This window comes from Astatotilapia calliptera, chromosome 8 (assembly GCF_964374335.1).
Source record: "Astatotilapia calliptera chromosome 8, fAstCal68.1, whole genome shotgun sequence".
In the NCBI taxonomy this organism is placed as follows: domain Eukaryota; kingdom Metazoa; phylum Chordata; class Actinopteri; order Cichliformes; family Cichlidae; genus Astatotilapia; species Astatotilapia calliptera.
In genome coordinates, this window is record NC_137429.1 from 15,275,001 (window position 1) to 15,291,656 (window position 16,656).

Genomic DNA, 16,656 nt, shown 5'->3' on the forward strand with positions numbered 1-16,656 from the left:
AGCAAATTATTTTGAGAGGAGATTAAATAGTTTGGTTCAGAGCAGAGGTGGACATTGGCTTGCTCATCTAAATCCACTTGTTTGTTGGCAGGAGACAGTAAAGATGTGCAATTCTGTGATACACAAGCATGAGTGAAAGGCGTATATGTGCATCACGAAAGCATGTTTACGCTTTAATCTAGTGGGAGTTGTGTTTGAAAATTTAGAAGTAAAGAGCTTCTAGAAAAAGCTCTGAATTTAATCTTAGATAAGTGGAGGTGACGCTTTCAGAGGTGGGCTGTATACCCACTCAACCATTTCTGAATACTTGTGCTGATGATTCATCTCGACTGTGTCCTTCACAGGCCGCGAGCCCACACTGGCCCCCTGCACACTGGAGGAGTTTAAATGCACCAACGGACACTGCGTGCCCCTGCAATATGTGTGTGACCACAATGACAACTGTGGAGACCGCACAGACGAAATGGGCTGCAGTAAGTGCCACAACAAAAGACTTCTTCAGCTTCCTGGCAGGAGGACAGCATCGTCTTTTCACTTTAACTCAATGGCTGGAATTAAATGTTCCTGGGAAAAAACAGCATGAATCCTTTAGGACGAGTGATGATGGTGTTTTCACGGAGCTTTAATAAAAGATTTACGGTGTTTTGGTTCAGGCAGAAAAACGAATCCAAGCATTATATTGACCAAAACAAAAACAAATGTATTGTGCAATCAGTAGGAAATATGGCATGGATCTATGTAAAATATTACATAATTGAGATTATGTGCTCTTCTACAGAAAGAGGAGATATATTCTCATAATCAGAGAGAATTATAGGATAACAGTATTATAACTGTTGTCAAATTAATGAGATTTTTGCACAGCACAAATATAGATAATTACTTCAATATTCTAATGAAATTTGCCACCCAGGACATAATAAAAATCATCTGGTCTTTACTGGGTCCTAAAATAACTTAAACATAACCAGACATGAACATCAACATGACATGGTCTCATTATTTATTTAGCAAAGGTTAAGCTAAAGAAGCAGTAAGAACTAAAGGCCATCATTTAACAGCTTTTAGACCCACTTTTATCAGCAATAGTAATCATTTTCTGTATGAGTTTATTAGTCTTTCACGCCACTGTGGAATTTTGTCCCACTCTTCGTTACAACATTGCTTCCCTTCATTGAGGTTTGTGGGCATTTGTTGATGCACAGCTATCTTAAGGTCCCACCACAGGATGTCAAACTGGCTGGACTTTGGAGTCTTTTCTTTTTCAGCCATTCTGTTGTAGATTTGCTTCATATCATTGTCCTGTTACACAACCCAATTTCAGCCAAGCTTTATCTGTCAGACAGAGGAGTTTGTGGCTCAATGACTGCAACATGCCCAGGTTGTGTGGCTGCAAAATGAGCCCAGATCATGACCTCTCCACCACCGTGTTTAACAGCTGATATGCTGTGTTTGTTTGTCCATGGAAAAACATCTTGTATGTCAAAAGGACATTGTTCCTGAAATCTTGTAGTTTATTCAGTTGTAACTTTGCAAACTTGCAATGTCCTTTTTGTAGAGGAGACTGTTTTTCGGGCACTTCCATAGAAGACATACTTGTTCAGTCTGTTTCTAATTGTGCTGTCATGAACTTTAATATTTAACGTGTTAACTGAGGCCTGGAAAGTCTGAGAGGAACCTCTTGGGTTCTTTTGTAGTTTCTCTGAGCACTGCAAAGTCTGACCTTGGGGTGAATTTCCTAGGATGTCACCCTTTTAAAACACTGGCAACTGTTTAGCTCTTTTAGTGCTTTTTTTAGATTGACGGGCAGCAGCAGTTCCTACTCTGAGCTGATGTCTTTCTTCCTAGCAGTGCTCCCAGCCAGTAAACTGTAAAAACATCTGCTTCTATCGAGGTGCTTACACATATGTTCAGTGATGGTGAATACATTTAACCAGATTACTGGGTTATATCTGAATTAATCTGCCTGTGTAAACTAAGCCTATAAGTAGCTCTTGCGTGTGGCTCAAAAGCTGTTTTTTGCACGTTGTCTGTCCTCCAGATTTTGGCCTCGATCGCAACTGTGACGAGAATCTGTGCCAGCATGAGTGCACGAACCTCGATGGCACAGGCTTCATCTGCTCCTGCAGGCCCGGATACACAGTGGACCCAGACAGCACCTACACCTGCCTGGGTACACACACTCATACATACATGTTTATGATAAATATACATGTCTAGTTAAATATCTGTTGGGTAAAACTCACACTCCTTCTGATCCTGGCTGGTGATTTTTTTCAGACATCAATGAGTGCGAGGTGTACAGCACCTGTCCTCAGGTCTGTAAGAACACCAAAGGCAGCTACGACTGTGAGTGTGCCCCCGGCTACAGGAAAGTGGGCAATGGCAAAATGTGCGAGGCTGTGGGTAAGAAACCGCTGGGTTTTCTTTGGAGCTGAGAAGACTTCACAGCTACTGAAATATATTTTTGGCCTCATTACAGTCTTCTTTCTCATCTAAGTGTGAAAAACAGATTCATCAATGATTTAATGGTGGGTCTAGTTAGCAGGCATGCCTTTTCTCTTGCTAGATTTGAAACAGCAAGAATGCTGTTGTAAGTAATAACTGTTGTTTCTATTGCTGTTAAAAACTACCTACATCATTTATACATTTCATATATTTTACAATGTATATTTTATAAAAAGACAAGTAGATGCAGGCCATACTGATTATTTTATTGGTGGAGAGACTCTTAGAAACTCTTAAAGACCTCAGAGACCAGCCTGTGCACCTTAATGAAATGTCTTTAAACAATAAGAATACACTTTTGATTGGTTTTTATATTTTTCAGTGACAAAAACATGTAAACATGTATGTGTGTGTCCAACAGGAGCAGCTCCCATGCTGCTTCTACCGGAGAACATTCGTATCCGGAGGTTCAACCTGCAGACAGAGGGCTACCATGACTTCATCGAAGAACAGGAGCACATCATGGCTCTGGACTACGACTGGGACCACAACAACACAGGATTCAGTAAGATATCCATTGATTAACATCAGTGCTGTGTGATACTATCGATCTGATACCAAGTAAATAAAGTGCCAGTATTGATGATATCAATACTTTTGACCTATAAAGACAACTTGTGTTGGTATTCAGGTCAGTATTAGCATTGGTATTGATAGTTTGACCATAATTAAGACTACCTACTATAAAAACCACATAGTACACCTGGGTGCACACAAATTACACCAACAACAAATGTGTTTTGTCAGGTATGGTGTATTTCACTGTTGCTGGTAAAGACGCTATGCCAGGCGCCATAAAGAGAGCATACATACCATCAGTGGACGATGGCAGTAATAACATCGGTGCTGCTGTTGATCTCGGCGTCAAATACATCACCAGCCCAGACGGCATCGCTGTGGATTGGGTCGCCAGGTGAGTTTACCTGATTACAGTAGTTCAGTGCTCTAATGCCTTAATCCTAATCCAAATTTATTAAAATATATTTTATTTACATTAAAGTTTTAGGGGGTTTGCCCATAAAGCACCAGAATGTTTTTCAGCTCTCTGATAATTTTGTTCCTTTTTTAAGAAACCTTTACTGGGCAGACTCCAAGCTGCAGAGGTTAGAAGTGGCCTTCTTGGATGGACGCTACAGGAAGCACCTTGTCAAGACTGACCTGGGTCACCCATCTGCTGTGGCTGTGAACCCACGACTGGGGTAAGATTGCACCTGTGTTTAGATTTTCTAAACACAGGCACACAGTCTGTTAATTTATATATCAAGCACAAAAACATAAGAGAGGAGCTCCCAGAAACACACATGAGTCAGTGCATATACAACAGAGTCACATAAAATCACAGAGTTCTCACCTCTTACACGCTAAATAACGACAGTATCTTTTATGCCAGAACCCAGTTTGCACTGGCCCATATTAGATGTTATTAGTGATTCAATGATATACCTTCAAGAGCAACATATGAAGACTGTACAAATATGAAACATCACAGGACTTCTGTGTTTGCCAAGATGACTGTGATTTTGTATTTGTGGACATAAGCAGAGATATCAGCTGAACATGCCGAGGTGGAGGGTCAACTTAGCATAGGGGGACTGGTTAGAAACCCTGCATCAGTATCAGTGTTGGCCAAGATTTTCAAAATACTTGTAGTTTCAGAATTTGTAGCTGTCCTGGGAAATCTCAATGAAACGGTCTTAATGAGCCGTTATTTCATGTCCGTCATGTTGCTGCAGGATGCTGTACTGGGCAGATCGTGGGACCACAGCCAAAATTGAGTGTTCCTGGCTTGATGGTCAGGAGAGAAAAGTTCTTGTGTCTGATGGTCTTGGGTGGCCCACTGGCTTGTCAGTCGACTTCACCAACAATGACAGAATCTACTGGTCAGACTCCAAGGAGAGCCGCATAGAGTCTATTCTGCCATCAGGAGAGCAGCGTAAAACGGCCGTGTACATAGGTGATCCTAATTTCCTAATCCATCGTTCATATTCCAAACGGTTGCTGTTACTGGAGCTGAGTAAAACTATTCAAACATTTCTGCATCTCTCCCAGATGTAAGGAACCCCTTCAGTGTGAGTGTATTCGAAGACCATGTTTACTGGAGCACTCAGGAAAAGGGCGAGGTGTTTCGACAGGACAAGTTTGGCCAGGGTGACAAGATCAAGCTGCTGACTGCTGGACCCTGGCTCACCCAGGTCTCTGTGTACCAGCAGCAGAGATACAACACCATAGCCAGTAAGCTGCACACTCTCTCACATGTCCACAAATTGTGCATGCAGGGTTTGTTTGTTTACAGTGTGCAAAGCCTCTTCATTTGTATCCATTTTATTTCTGTGTGATATTACGTTAATAGTCCATTAAACGTCATGAACATTGAGTGCTTTGACCCAGAAGAGCTCTTTTATGTTTTTTTGTGTGTTCAGCATTAGCAGTAATGTGCAGGAAAGTGGAAGAAGGCAACCATGATTAACAGAGGAACACATTATTATTCTATTAGCCACAACTGTAAAGAGAGGAGATTGCCTGGACAATGATGGTGATGATGATGAAACATGAAATATATGTTATTTATTTGTTTTTGCAGTGAAGAATCCATGCAAGGGAACCTGCAGCCACCTGTGTTTGCTCCGACCGGGAGGGTACAGCTGTGCCTGCCCCGAGGGCACCAGCTTCATCCCAGGCAGTAAAACTGAATGTGATGCAGGTGAGAAGAGGAGTTTTTTTTTAATTTCCTCTGTCCTTTTTAATAAAATAGTAGGCATCATGTCTTAGCTGGGAGTGCCAGCAGCTCAAGAGACAGATCATCTGTCAGTCGGAAGGTTGGCGGTAAGACTCCTGCCTTTTTTTGTCGAAGTATCATAGGGCAAGGCACTGAGTCCTGAGTTAAAAGTTCTTAGGCATAGGAAAAAGAACTTGTGTGATTGGATGACTGAGTTCTTAGACTGCTCAAATTAAGTAGAAAAGGATTAGAAGTATTAATGCATCAATTCATCATCAGTTGTTTGTTTTTTTTATTCTGTGATCTTTCCTGCAGCAATATTGACAACCTTTTATCACTTTCACTGTTATCTACACAGCATCAAATTAACACAGAGTTCAGTGAAGCTGGTGGGACTAAATAGAATAGATTAAATAGATTTAGTAAACATGTGTACTGTCATAAAATCAAGGGCAGTGTTAACTGTCGAGCTCAACCTCATTCGCAGCAGATCAGCCAATTTCTGCTGGGGTTCACATCAGCTGGTAGCTAATAGTGAGGATAATATTATTTCACCATATTGATGTGACATTTTTACTGTAAATGTATTCAGACTTTTATTTTGTGACATTACTGTAACACGTCCTTCCACAGCATGTCTTTTATCCTGTCTTCCTTCTCACTTCCTGTTAAAAGGGAGTTTTTCCTTCCCACCGTTGCCAAAGTGCTTGCTCATAGGAGGTCGTATCCTTGTTGGGTTTTCTTTGTATGTATTATTGTAGAGTCCACCTTACAATATAAAGAGCCTTGATGTGAGTGTTGTTGTGATTCAGCACTGTATAAATAAATTTGATTTGAATTGAATTTTTATATTAGTGTTACATGAACTGAAATTTTGAGCAGGTGTGAGAGACCAACAGTAAATGGGAGAAAGGATAAAGGCCACTGTTCTGCCTGGTTCTGCTTGTAGTTTCTTCCCACTGTCACCAAGTGTTTGCTTAGAAGGGATTGTGGCTTGGGGCTTCTTTCTAATATTGTAGTCTTTACCTTACAATATAAAGCACCTTGAAGGGCCTGTTTTTTGAATTAGTGTTACATAAATAACTAAATAAAGTGACTAAATTAAGCTACACCGTATCGTCAGTACTGATGTCTCAGTAATGATTGTTTTCCTGCCATAGCACAGTAAAAACCTCTCAATGTTATGATTGTTCAGGGTTTGATCCACCACCCACCATGCCGCCTCCCTGCCAGTGTCAAAACGGAGGCACCTGCTACTTTGATGACAACAAGGCTCTCTGCATGTAAGATTGTCTTTCCTTTTTTTTTCCCTGCCAGCTGTCAAAATAAAACATTGGATTAAATTGCTGTGTTAATGCTGGTGTTAATGTAATGTCAGTGAGATAAAGTTAAACCATTGGCAGTGTTGGAACTGTTATGTTAGTGGTTTGCTTTTTGTACAGATGTCCTTCAGAATGGAAAGGAGATTTCTGCGAGATAAGCGTGTTCCATGTGATTGCATCATCAGGTATGTTCGATTTTAATTAAAGAAAAATAAGATAATAACAAAATAAAAATGTCCTTCTAATTCTAACGAGCTTCTTCATACGTCACTTCTTGCCTGCTTGCCTGCCTCTGTCCCTCCCTGGCAGTTGGAATAGCCATCGGGGTAACGGTGGCGGTTGTGGCTCTGCTGGTTGCTCTGGTCTATGCTGCCAAGAAGAAGTCGAATCTGGCCGAGAGTTTGCGGAACAACTTGCCAAGCATGCCCAAAATGCCCAGTATGCCATCAATGGCTAATTTTCCAAACTTCAGGTAAGATCGGAAAAGTCAGAAATTAATGAAGTGTAACATTCAAACACTAAAACTGGTTTTGTGTTCAGGAATGAAAGTAAAAAAAACCCTCTAATCTGACAAAAATAATAATATGGTTTATAATTTTTTTCTGCTTTTTGGTGGGGAGAAACAATACAATTGAAAATTCACAGATAAAAACAAAACCTATTTTAGTATCATTTTAATCAGAACTTGTGCATACTGTTGGATTAACTGTTACAAAAACATTAAAAAATATATTTGGTAATTACCGGTACTGTTAATTTTGAGCACCAGTTCCACAAACCTTACACTGCGTGATGGTCTAACAATGAGATTTAATAATGAAGAAATTCATAAGTAAACTTAAAATCAAATGGGAAAGTAAATAAACAGTAAAATCACAACAATGATAAATACGCACTTTTTTTTTACAAAATTTTATTACAAATATTAAAATAATAAGAATAAGAATTCATATTTCATTTTGATATATTTTAACATTTTTATTCAATATTCAATAGCACTCTGAATAAAAATGAATATAAAAGCAGATCCATTCATTGTATTTAAAGGTTGTTGACAGAGCATTATCAGAATATGCTAGTATGATATTTACATCCAAATAATAATACTTTGCAGGAATGGTTCAACCCAAAATGGCATGAAAAGAGAAGACAATGAAGGCCTGCAGAATGGAGAGGCGGTCAGTAGCAAAACAAAATATATTCGTTAACTGTTTAAAAATGCTTTGTGAGATTTAATACAGATTATACTTTCTTATCCTGTCTATGGTGATCCATAACGCTAATGTGTGCTGTGTGATGTCAGGTCCCCTGTACGTCCGTATTCACGGTGGAGACATCAGGGAAGAATTTTGAGAACCCAGCGTATGAAGGTGGAGAACCGCTACCCTCCAACAACTTGCCTAAAGCCACCTCCGCTCCTATGGCAACAAATGAGGTGAGTAAACAACAACACTGCTCTCCTGTGGACTTTGATTCCTCTCTATTCCTTTTTATTTCATGTCTGCGTCTAACAATTCCCCTATGAATTATGCTCTTGTGCTCAGACTTTGTGTATAAATTACATTTCAAGGCTTTAATATAAACGTAGTGCAAATCTTGTATGTGCTGTTTATTGTGTTACGTAACTGCATGAAAAAAGTAAAGTACCTTTCCTCAGCATCATATTCTTGTATTAAAACACTGCTCTGTGATCTGGTGGGATTTATATTTTGATGAGCTCTGTCTCATGACCCTATTTTTTTCCTCCCTCAGGAGTTTGTTGAGAATCCCTTATATGGGAAAGAGGCTCAAGCTGTGATTGAACGCATAGGAAGTGATTCCAAGCCTGAAGTTTCCATCGAGGTTGCCATCACATTCATCACAAATCTTCGCAGATTAGTTTCATTTGAGCGAGTCGTAACACATTGAACCCTTACAAAAATTGCTTTCAAATCTCGCTCTGATAGTCTTATTTGTTTTATTATGTGGTGATCATTTATTTGTTTATTTAAATCTCTAAACTTCTTCTACTTCTTGCATTTTTTAGGAGGATTTTGGGATCCCAGCATATGGCTCTGGCGTACCAGCTGTTTCGAGCACGCAGGTATCCACAAAGACAGATGTCAGAATAGTATTCAAGCATTAGAAGCTGAAAGCAAATAATGACGGGATCTGAATCTGCAATCATCTGCATACACATGGGCCTGCTTTTAAAAAAAAAATCCTTTGCATATGTTTCAGCCAAATGGAGATGAGAGTTCTGCATCTTTCCAAAACCCTGCATACACGGTGAGCACAGGATGCACAAAGGGTGAATGTGGGCATTTTAGCTTTTATTTGATGGGACAGTTGAGAGAGATTAGACAGGATAGCACACAAACCCAGGACACTGCATCACCTTTAGTACTTAGTGGGAGCTATAATACTGTAATGGAAAACCAGTCGATCCAAGTCAACTTGATCCGAGTAGGTACTAATGGTAAACGGGCTTTAGTGAGCTGTATGTTTATGCTTCAATTAAAAAGCTGCAGTCTAAATAACAGACATTACGGGTTGTTTTTTTTTTTTGTTGCTGTTGTTTCTGTGATTAAAAATTGTGATTAAAAATTTGGGTACTTGAAATGTAATTTCTCCATTTAAAATAATCATTTTGATCTTCCAGGAGGACCCGTAACACATTACCGATTCTGAGACTAGACTGGACCTTGTTTCAGGACTAAAACCCTCACTTTCTTCTGTAAAACAGCGGCACCGTTTCAACAAACTCAACAAATCAGAGAAAGTCAAAAACTAACCGGCTTTAAATTCATGGTAGCTATTTGTGTAAAAAAATAAATAAATAAAAAAGCACTATTATAAACATGATTTAATATAACTGATAAGAAACTTGTTCAATGATTTTTAAGAAACTCAGTAAAAACTTATATTATATTAATAATTAAAAGTTTGTATTTCTTTTTGTAAATTGTGAGAAAGTTATGTAATAAAACTGCCATTATCATCAGTGTGTGTTTTCAGTACTCGCTCCATTCTGGATGCACAGTATGCTTTTCTCTGGCAATTATATCACAGGAGGATCCCGCTGGTGTTATCCGCTCCCTCATCTCCAACAGAACTCCGTTTCCCAGCTACTGTATCTGGCCCAGTGAACCAGGATGAAACGCTTTGTCATCTCTTTAATCAAAGAGACAGTTTTGAGAGTGATGACAGAGCAACTGTGATAACTCTGCTCGTCTTCTGCCCCACTGTCATGAGTGTCTGAACACATCAAGGTCTATGAGCTTGCAACAACTAGGCCGGCCACATGAGCACTGGGACAAAAGAAAAGTGAAAGAGAGGGGAAAACAAGTGGGCAGAAAGAGTGGAGAACAGAGAAAGCACAATGGGGAGGTACGAACAGAGAGCTGTGACCAGTGTGTTTGTGATGATTCACAATCCCTGTTTTCATAATACTGATTCCCCACAAGGCATCTGCCAGAGTCAGCCAAAGTGTGTAGTCTGTACTGCTCAGTGAGAGACGGAGGCACAGAGGGAGGGGATGAATAGCTATGGATGGAGGGGCAAACCAAAGGGGCATGCAGCTAACAGCATGTGTGCAAACAGTGCTGCCTTCATGGGCTGTCAGAAATAATAAACCCACTTGTGGTAAATAGCAAGAAAGAAGTTGGTGTGTAAAATTGAAACAAAAACCATTTAAAAGGGAGTTTGTTGATTTTGTCTGTTTTTCCTGTTGGACTGAGGTGAAAAAAAATATATATATATACATATACATATATATATATACATATACACATATATATATACATATACACACACATATATATACATATACACACATATATATACATATACATATATATACACATATACATATACATATATATACACATATATATATACATACATATATATACATACATATATATATACATATATATACATACATATATATATATATACACATACATATATATATATATATGCCAGCTTTTTTACACTGGCATGATTCATAGTTCTGTGTTAAGTGTCTTAACAAATAACAAAAATATCCCTCTGAGAGTGGTCGAGTACAAGAACTAGACTGAAAATTAGTGAAAAAAGCAATTAATGTCAAAAGAAAACCTTTGAAAAAATATTTGAAAAGCCTGGAGAACTAATACTCAAGACCACTTTAAAAACACACACACACACACACACACACACACACACACACACACACACACACACACACACACACACACACACACACACACACACACAATAAAGTCTGGCTACATTAATGATCACAGACCTCAGATTTATTGATCAGAGTGGCTTAGGGCGCGTACAGGTGGGTGAATCCCCTCATAGACACGTCAAATTAGTAGCTCAGCGTTTGAGTCTTTGCGAATAGCGGTGGAGTTTAGCGTTTACCAGGATCACCTGAAGGCAGCAGAGAGAGAGAGAGAAGAAAAGAGGGCTGATGAGAGCAAACTGACTGACAGAGGGGGAAGGGGAGGCTCACTGAGCGATATATTGGGTGTAGCAGAGAAATAAAAGCAAATGTGTGCCAGTCAGCTGGAGACGGAGTGAGCAGAGAGAAATACAGAGAGAGGGAGCAAGAGGGAAACAGGAAAGCGGGGCAGGCTGGTATTATAAGCGCTGTCGAGATAGAAGGAGGGGAGCTGTGCACGCTGAGGCTGTGAGGAGCCTCAAGCAGGTAAGAATGTTTTCTAATGTGGACTGACTTACCTCTGCGCGCGTGTGGAGCGACACAGACATCTGTAGCTCCAGGGATGGTTTATACAACTCTCTGCGTTAACCATCATTAAAACCTTAGCGCGTTTAGTGCCAAAAGCTCAGTGAAACTCGTGTTTGTTTGGGTTTCTTTCTTTGGTTTTTTTGTTTTTTTGTTAAAAAAAAAAAGAGCTTTGCAAGCACATGTCTGAGTAACACCATGTGGATTGCCTGGCTGTACCGCATGTTAATGAGGGGTGTGTATCACCTGTCATTGATTGACCGCTCCGCTTTTAGAGGAAAGTGGCCTGAAGTGCTTCCAGTCTCTCTTCAGACTAAATCACCTCCCAGATTTATTTATTAGTTTATTTTTCTCAAATTTGATTTAATTAAAAACGGGACGCGACGGCTCGGTGTGATTGGTGACCTCAGCCTTTATGCGTGGTCTGGTCACGCTTTGCTGCAGGGCAGGACAGAATCTATTGCGTGCCTTTATTGGCTTTCGGGACAAGCCGAAGCACCAGGAGACTTAATGAAGGTCGGAGTCATAGATGGTGGTTTTGGTAAACAAGGACTGAAGGGGGGAAACTGCGCATCAGTTTATGAAATCCATGTAGGGGCTTAAATGATTTCTTTTTCTGTTTACAGCGATGTTGCCATTCCTTCAGGTAAAAAAAAAAAAATCATTTTTTAATATGAAAGACCTGAATTTATTGGTAAGGCTACCTTTTTAAAAAAAATAAAATAAAATAAAAATGTTGTAGGCGTACATGCTGCACTTGGTGTCCCCATGGAAGGATTACTGAACAGGATGATCCCTTGGGTCCCTTAAGCCTGAGCTGTTTGAAGTGAATGACTACACAAGACTACAAAGTGACACAATGTTATGCAAAAAGGCCACAAAATGAACAAAAATGAGCGAAACTTACACAAATCGAGGCCAAAGAGGTGTGACTTGCCTAAACCTTTTCCGCATATGCAACGACCACAGAGAGGGGGAAAAGATGAATACAGTGACAGGCTGTAAAATTACCACAATACAAAAAGGAGACCCAAAGGGATCACAAACGGGCCTTTTCAGGTGGTGTGTAGGTTGTGGTGGCTGTTATGGAGGGCTTTTTGCATGTTTGTGCCCAGAGGCCTATTGTCTTATAATCCGCTCATGTGTGTCCCCTTTCACAGCCTTCTATTCCACTGCATTTACACAAATCATTATGCTTCAGTCATCAGTCGCAACTCTCTGACTTTTTGCCTCCCCACCAAATAACCACATCATCGGGGTCCTGTGCTGCTCCCAGCACCCACTCTGCTGTTGAAACTGCTAAAGTGTCAAGTGTTGGGCTTCCCTGCTCGGGCGAGGAGCCAGATTTGCTCTCCTGTTGCTGCGAGGGCAGGACAGCCTGATCCTTGATCCTGCTGCGTCTCAGAGTGGGCGTGTTGAAGGTGTTTTGAGGTGATGTTCTTCTCATAAGCCTATTAAGAGCCGTCTGGCCGCTGACCTTTTCTACACTACGTTTTATTTTGTTTCCAGCATCTTCACTTTTTTTTCCTGTACCAGCACAAGTAAAATCTAAACTAGATTTCGAGGTTAGTTGTGTAGTTAGGAAGGGAATAAGGAATCCCAGACTGCATTTACATTCTACAAATCGATATGGGGCAAAATAAAGCATTTTTATAGTGTGAATTAACCTTTTTAGGAATGCAGAACTATAATACTGTTTATCCACTTTAAAGCAACCATTAGAGACGGTTTAGTTGTTGCTGTTGGGAGTTATGAGATTTTTTTTCAAAATGTACAGCGGGGAACTTGTTTTCCTCAAATGGATATTGGAATGAAATCTGTCGAATCCAGACATGTCAGGTCAGCCGTGTGTGTGTGTGTGTGTGTGTGTGTGTGTGTGTGTGTGGTGTTGTAGGTGGTGGATGGGCTGCCCACACACAGAGGGGTGGGCAGATGGCATCAGCAGTGTACTGGTGACCTCACCCCCTCCACCAGCTCTCTCGAGACCCATCCAATGGCAAATGATTCTGGCAAGCAGGTGGCATGCATACATGTTTGTGTGTGAGTGGAGAGGACAGAGACATGAGGTTAAGCTCTCCTAGCACAATGGCAGCATAATGAAGTAACTCCACTACTCAGCTGGAGGTTGTTCTGGTGTTTTAGTTCAGTAGCAGCGTGAACCATCCATGTAAATACAAATCAGATGAGCAAGGACTCAACTGGTGTGGTTGGACAAAACTCACAAGCTAAACATTGACATTTTGGAAAACATTTGTATTCAATGTTTGATAGTTTAGTATCTGCTACAGTCGGGGTAAACAATGATTTGTTCTGACTCTGTGCAATGAACTTCCAATCTCACTCTCTTTCAAATGGTGTGTTAGAAAATGGAAATCAGGTCTGCGACCGCTCCCAGTCAGGAGGTGTTTTCAAAACAACTTTAGGGAGATAAAATGGCAATAAGATGTAGTTACTATTACATCAATCTGTGATTGAATGTGTCAACTTGGAAATTACATGCAATTTGTTTGTGATAAATCTGTGGAAATCTGTTGTCATCTGCTGCAAATGTGTTGCCATCTACATGCACAGAACTTCATATTATCTGTGTACGCTTATTCCAACCAGATTTTGTTAGATTTGAAGCAGAAATTCCAACATAAATAGTGACATAGTTGGTGCAGATTGGTGACTTAACTGCAAAATGACACAGGTGCTCGGCAACCTTTAAGTTTTTAAATGAAAGTAAAACCAGGGTTCAAGCAGTTTGCAACTAGTTAAGTCATCTGCTGCAAAAACAGGATTTCAATTTAGCCAAGATTGATTGCAGAGTGTTTGGAAGCCCCGTTTAGTCTGAAATTATTTGCAAACTTTCAGAAACCCATATGAGAGTGACTGCGTCAGTGTGAGTTGGACTGTGATTGTTTGGAGACTGGTTGCTGCCTACTGAGCAGGTGTGCAGTTGAAAGTCAGGGGGTTGAGTTAAGTTGAGGGTTTGCATGCTCAGTTTCTGGACAGTCTGTTTGCTGCAACTATTTACAATTCTGTCTCTGAAAGAATTCAGCGCAGTCACCTGTCTTTACTCAACTGTTACTGAGCAGGATGATTGGAAGACAGGAAAACTGCTTAGTCTAATGGCACTGATCACCAACAGTGCATGTATAGAGCCTTGAAGTGACTGTTGTTATGATGTGGTGCTGTATAAATATAATGGAATTGAATTGTATCATGTCTTGGTAGTTTATTGGTTTGAAGTTTGTGTTCAGCAAAGATGGCTGTTTATGTTAAGTTTCCAGGCTGCCAGGTGTTGATTCATATTGTTGCTGATCATCTTAAACCCCACTAAATAAATGTAGATATCAAAAATCTAACATAAAAAGGGCTTTTTGAGGCTTTTTCCCATTTATAACTTGACAGTTTCAAACCTTTATTATAAATTTAGCTAAAATTGACTTATGGCGAGGGGGTGGCCTAAAAAACAGAAACGCACCATCCTCAGCTCTGCTCCTCGGCCTGAAGGCTATTTGAATTAGCTCCTCTGGGTTTCACTTTTGTAAAGATAATTTTTGGGGCATTTTTCTTTTATTGGACACTGTAGCTGTGAAGATTAGACAGGAAGGAGAAGAAACCGAGCCAGAGAACCCAAGCCTCTGTATTTCAACCATGTGGCATATAGTCACCTGCTCAAAGGCATTTTTGTTTTAAACCTAATTTAATTTAAATCACAGAATTTGTTTCAGCAGCTTTTTGTTTGAAGTGTCAGAAAATAAGTGCAAATACATAGCATGTTGCTTCCAAGGGACTATTTTGAATAAAGAAGCCAAAGCTCTGTATGGAGAGACATAAAATGGAGTAAAACAGCTTTAGAAACTAGAACCCATCAAAATACTGTTAATTAATTTAGGTTAATTGTTTTGGGTTTTTTTTCCCTGAAACATCCCTGCTGCTGTTGAATTTTCCTTTTCAGTGCTTCATTGTATTCACCAAAATCCTCTGCGATGCACACAGCTGTCAGCACTGCCAACTTCAATCAAAGAGGCTAGATTATACCACCATATGGCCAGTGGGAACCCTTCGTATTTAGAAGACAGTCAGTGAATGAAAGGCACAGAAAGATGTCGGCTTTAAGCTCTCGCCAGCCTTTCATAACTGAAGAGAGAGAGTTCAGTGGAGCATAGGCCTGAAGAAAAGCGGGAAACCCCAGAGGAAGTGAGGTGATGTATTAAGGTTAATTATTAAGTTGGTCATCAAATTGAGCAGGACACTGTGTTTTGAACCATCAAACGACAGATGCATAGGACAGAGTTGGGCTGTGCAGGCATGTGAGTGTTCTGCAGTTTATTGATCCACAAAATGAACAGTTGTACATGAGCTGTGTCAGAGTACAGTGGTACAAAAACACTTAACCACAGTATAGGCGTATGGATGTTAACCTGGGAGGGAAGAAAGCTGCTGGTGGCACTGCTCAGTCCGGCAAACTAATCCGACGTTGTGTCCGTGCAGTTCGATGCACGGTGAGTGCCATTTAAAATGCAATTCTTGTTTTTGGGGAAAGTTTCAAATGCATCTTAAACACGGTCTACATTTTGTGCAGATAATGTTTTCCTTGTTCATTGTTTTTTTTTTTTTTTTTTTTTTTAAATCCCATCTAATTGACTTGGAAATTCCCATGTCAAGTTTCATTACGGGGAAAACAAACAATGACGGCCGATTAGGGTATCTGCCCAACTGCTCCAGTCTGCTGCCAACCTGCTATGGCTCAACCCTGAATGAGGGACAATCATAGGAGTGATCTAGGGGCATGTCAGGCTTGAGCAGTGCTTCAGCTTAGGTGCTGTGTATTTGCACTCTTCTGGATACTTGGAGATTTACTCAGATAGGGAGCGATATCACATCTCTTGTAAATGGGCTGGTACTTTAATATCTTTCTATTTGAGAACTTGGATCACTTTCTACTTTTACTAGGATTAAAAAAAAAAACAACCCAAATCCAGTTATCAGCAGTTGTCTGGGTGAAAATGTATCGTTGATGCTAGAGGACGGGGAAGAATGGGCAGACTGCTTTGAGCTGATGGCAACAGTAATTCAAATACTCACTTGTTAAAACCATGGTATGCAGAAGAGCATCTCTAAACACGTCAAACCTTGAAGCAGACAAATTACTGCAGCAGAAGACCACACCAGGGCCATCAAAGCTCGTCAAAATTAGGCAATGGTGATTGGACAACACTGCCTGGTCTGACAATGATTTCTGCTGCAACACTGAATTGGTCAGGGTCAGAATTTGGCATAAACATGAAAGCATGGATCCAGCCTGCCTTGGAGCAACAGTTAAGCACCCGCACATCATTTAAACATTGCTGACCATGCCATCTATTTGGGACCACAGTGTACGTGTCTTCTGATGGCTTCTG

The 16,656-nt window shown here is 40.3% G+C and overlaps 2 protein-coding genes across 11 annotated transcripts in view; both read left to right on the forward strand.

The window, feature by feature from the left end:
- The window catches only part of lrp2b (low density lipoprotein receptor-related protein 2b), a 47,121-nt gene extending 37,592 nt beyond the window's left edge, over positions 1–9,529 (forward strand). Inside the window, exons 64-81 of the mRNA XM_080305491.1 lie at positions 345–473; positions 2,042–2,173; positions 2,281–2,406; positions 2,870–3,013; positions 3,256–3,421; positions 3,579–3,707; positions 4,242–4,462; positions 4,558–4,740; positions 5,090–5,209; positions 6,420–6,507; positions 6,667–6,731; positions 6,856–7,018; positions 7,661–7,724; positions 7,850–7,981; positions 8,299–8,388; positions 8,573–8,629; positions 8,767–8,814; positions 9,188–9,529. Coding sequence (XP_080161617.1) covers positions 345–473; positions 2,042–2,173; positions 2,281–2,406; positions 2,870–3,013; positions 3,256–3,421; positions 3,579–3,707; positions 4,242–4,462; positions 4,558–4,740; positions 5,090–5,209; positions 6,420–6,507; positions 6,667–6,731; positions 6,856–7,018; positions 7,661–7,724; positions 7,850–7,981; positions 8,299–8,388; positions 8,573–8,629; positions 8,767–8,814; positions 9,188–9,199 — 2,069 coding nt within the window. The 3' untranslated portion in view covers positions 9,200–9,529. The remainder of the gene's footprint in view (positions 1–344; positions 474–2,041; positions 2,174–2,280; positions 2,407–2,869; positions 3,014–3,255; positions 3,422–3,578; positions 3,708–4,241; positions 4,463–4,557; positions 4,741–5,089; positions 5,210–6,419; positions 6,508–6,666; positions 6,732–6,855; positions 7,019–7,660; positions 7,725–7,849; positions 7,982–8,298; positions 8,389–8,572; positions 8,630–8,766; positions 8,815–9,187) is intronic.
- A 1,430-nt stretch (positions 9,530–10,959) lies between these two features.
- Positions 10,960–16,656, forward strand: part of LOC113019373 (MAGUK p55 subfamily member 3-like) — a 28,403-nt gene continuing 22,706 nt past the window's right edge. For 8 of the 10 annotated variants that reach the window (XM_080305492.1, XM_080305493.1, XM_080305494.1 and 5 more), the window contains exon 1: positions 10,960–11,224. The gene's annotated coding sequence lies outside the window, so the exon portion shown is untranslated. The remainder of the gene's footprint in view (positions 11,225–16,656) is intronic. The other 2 variants (XM_080305497.1, XM_080305496.1) reach the window with 2 other exon arrangements.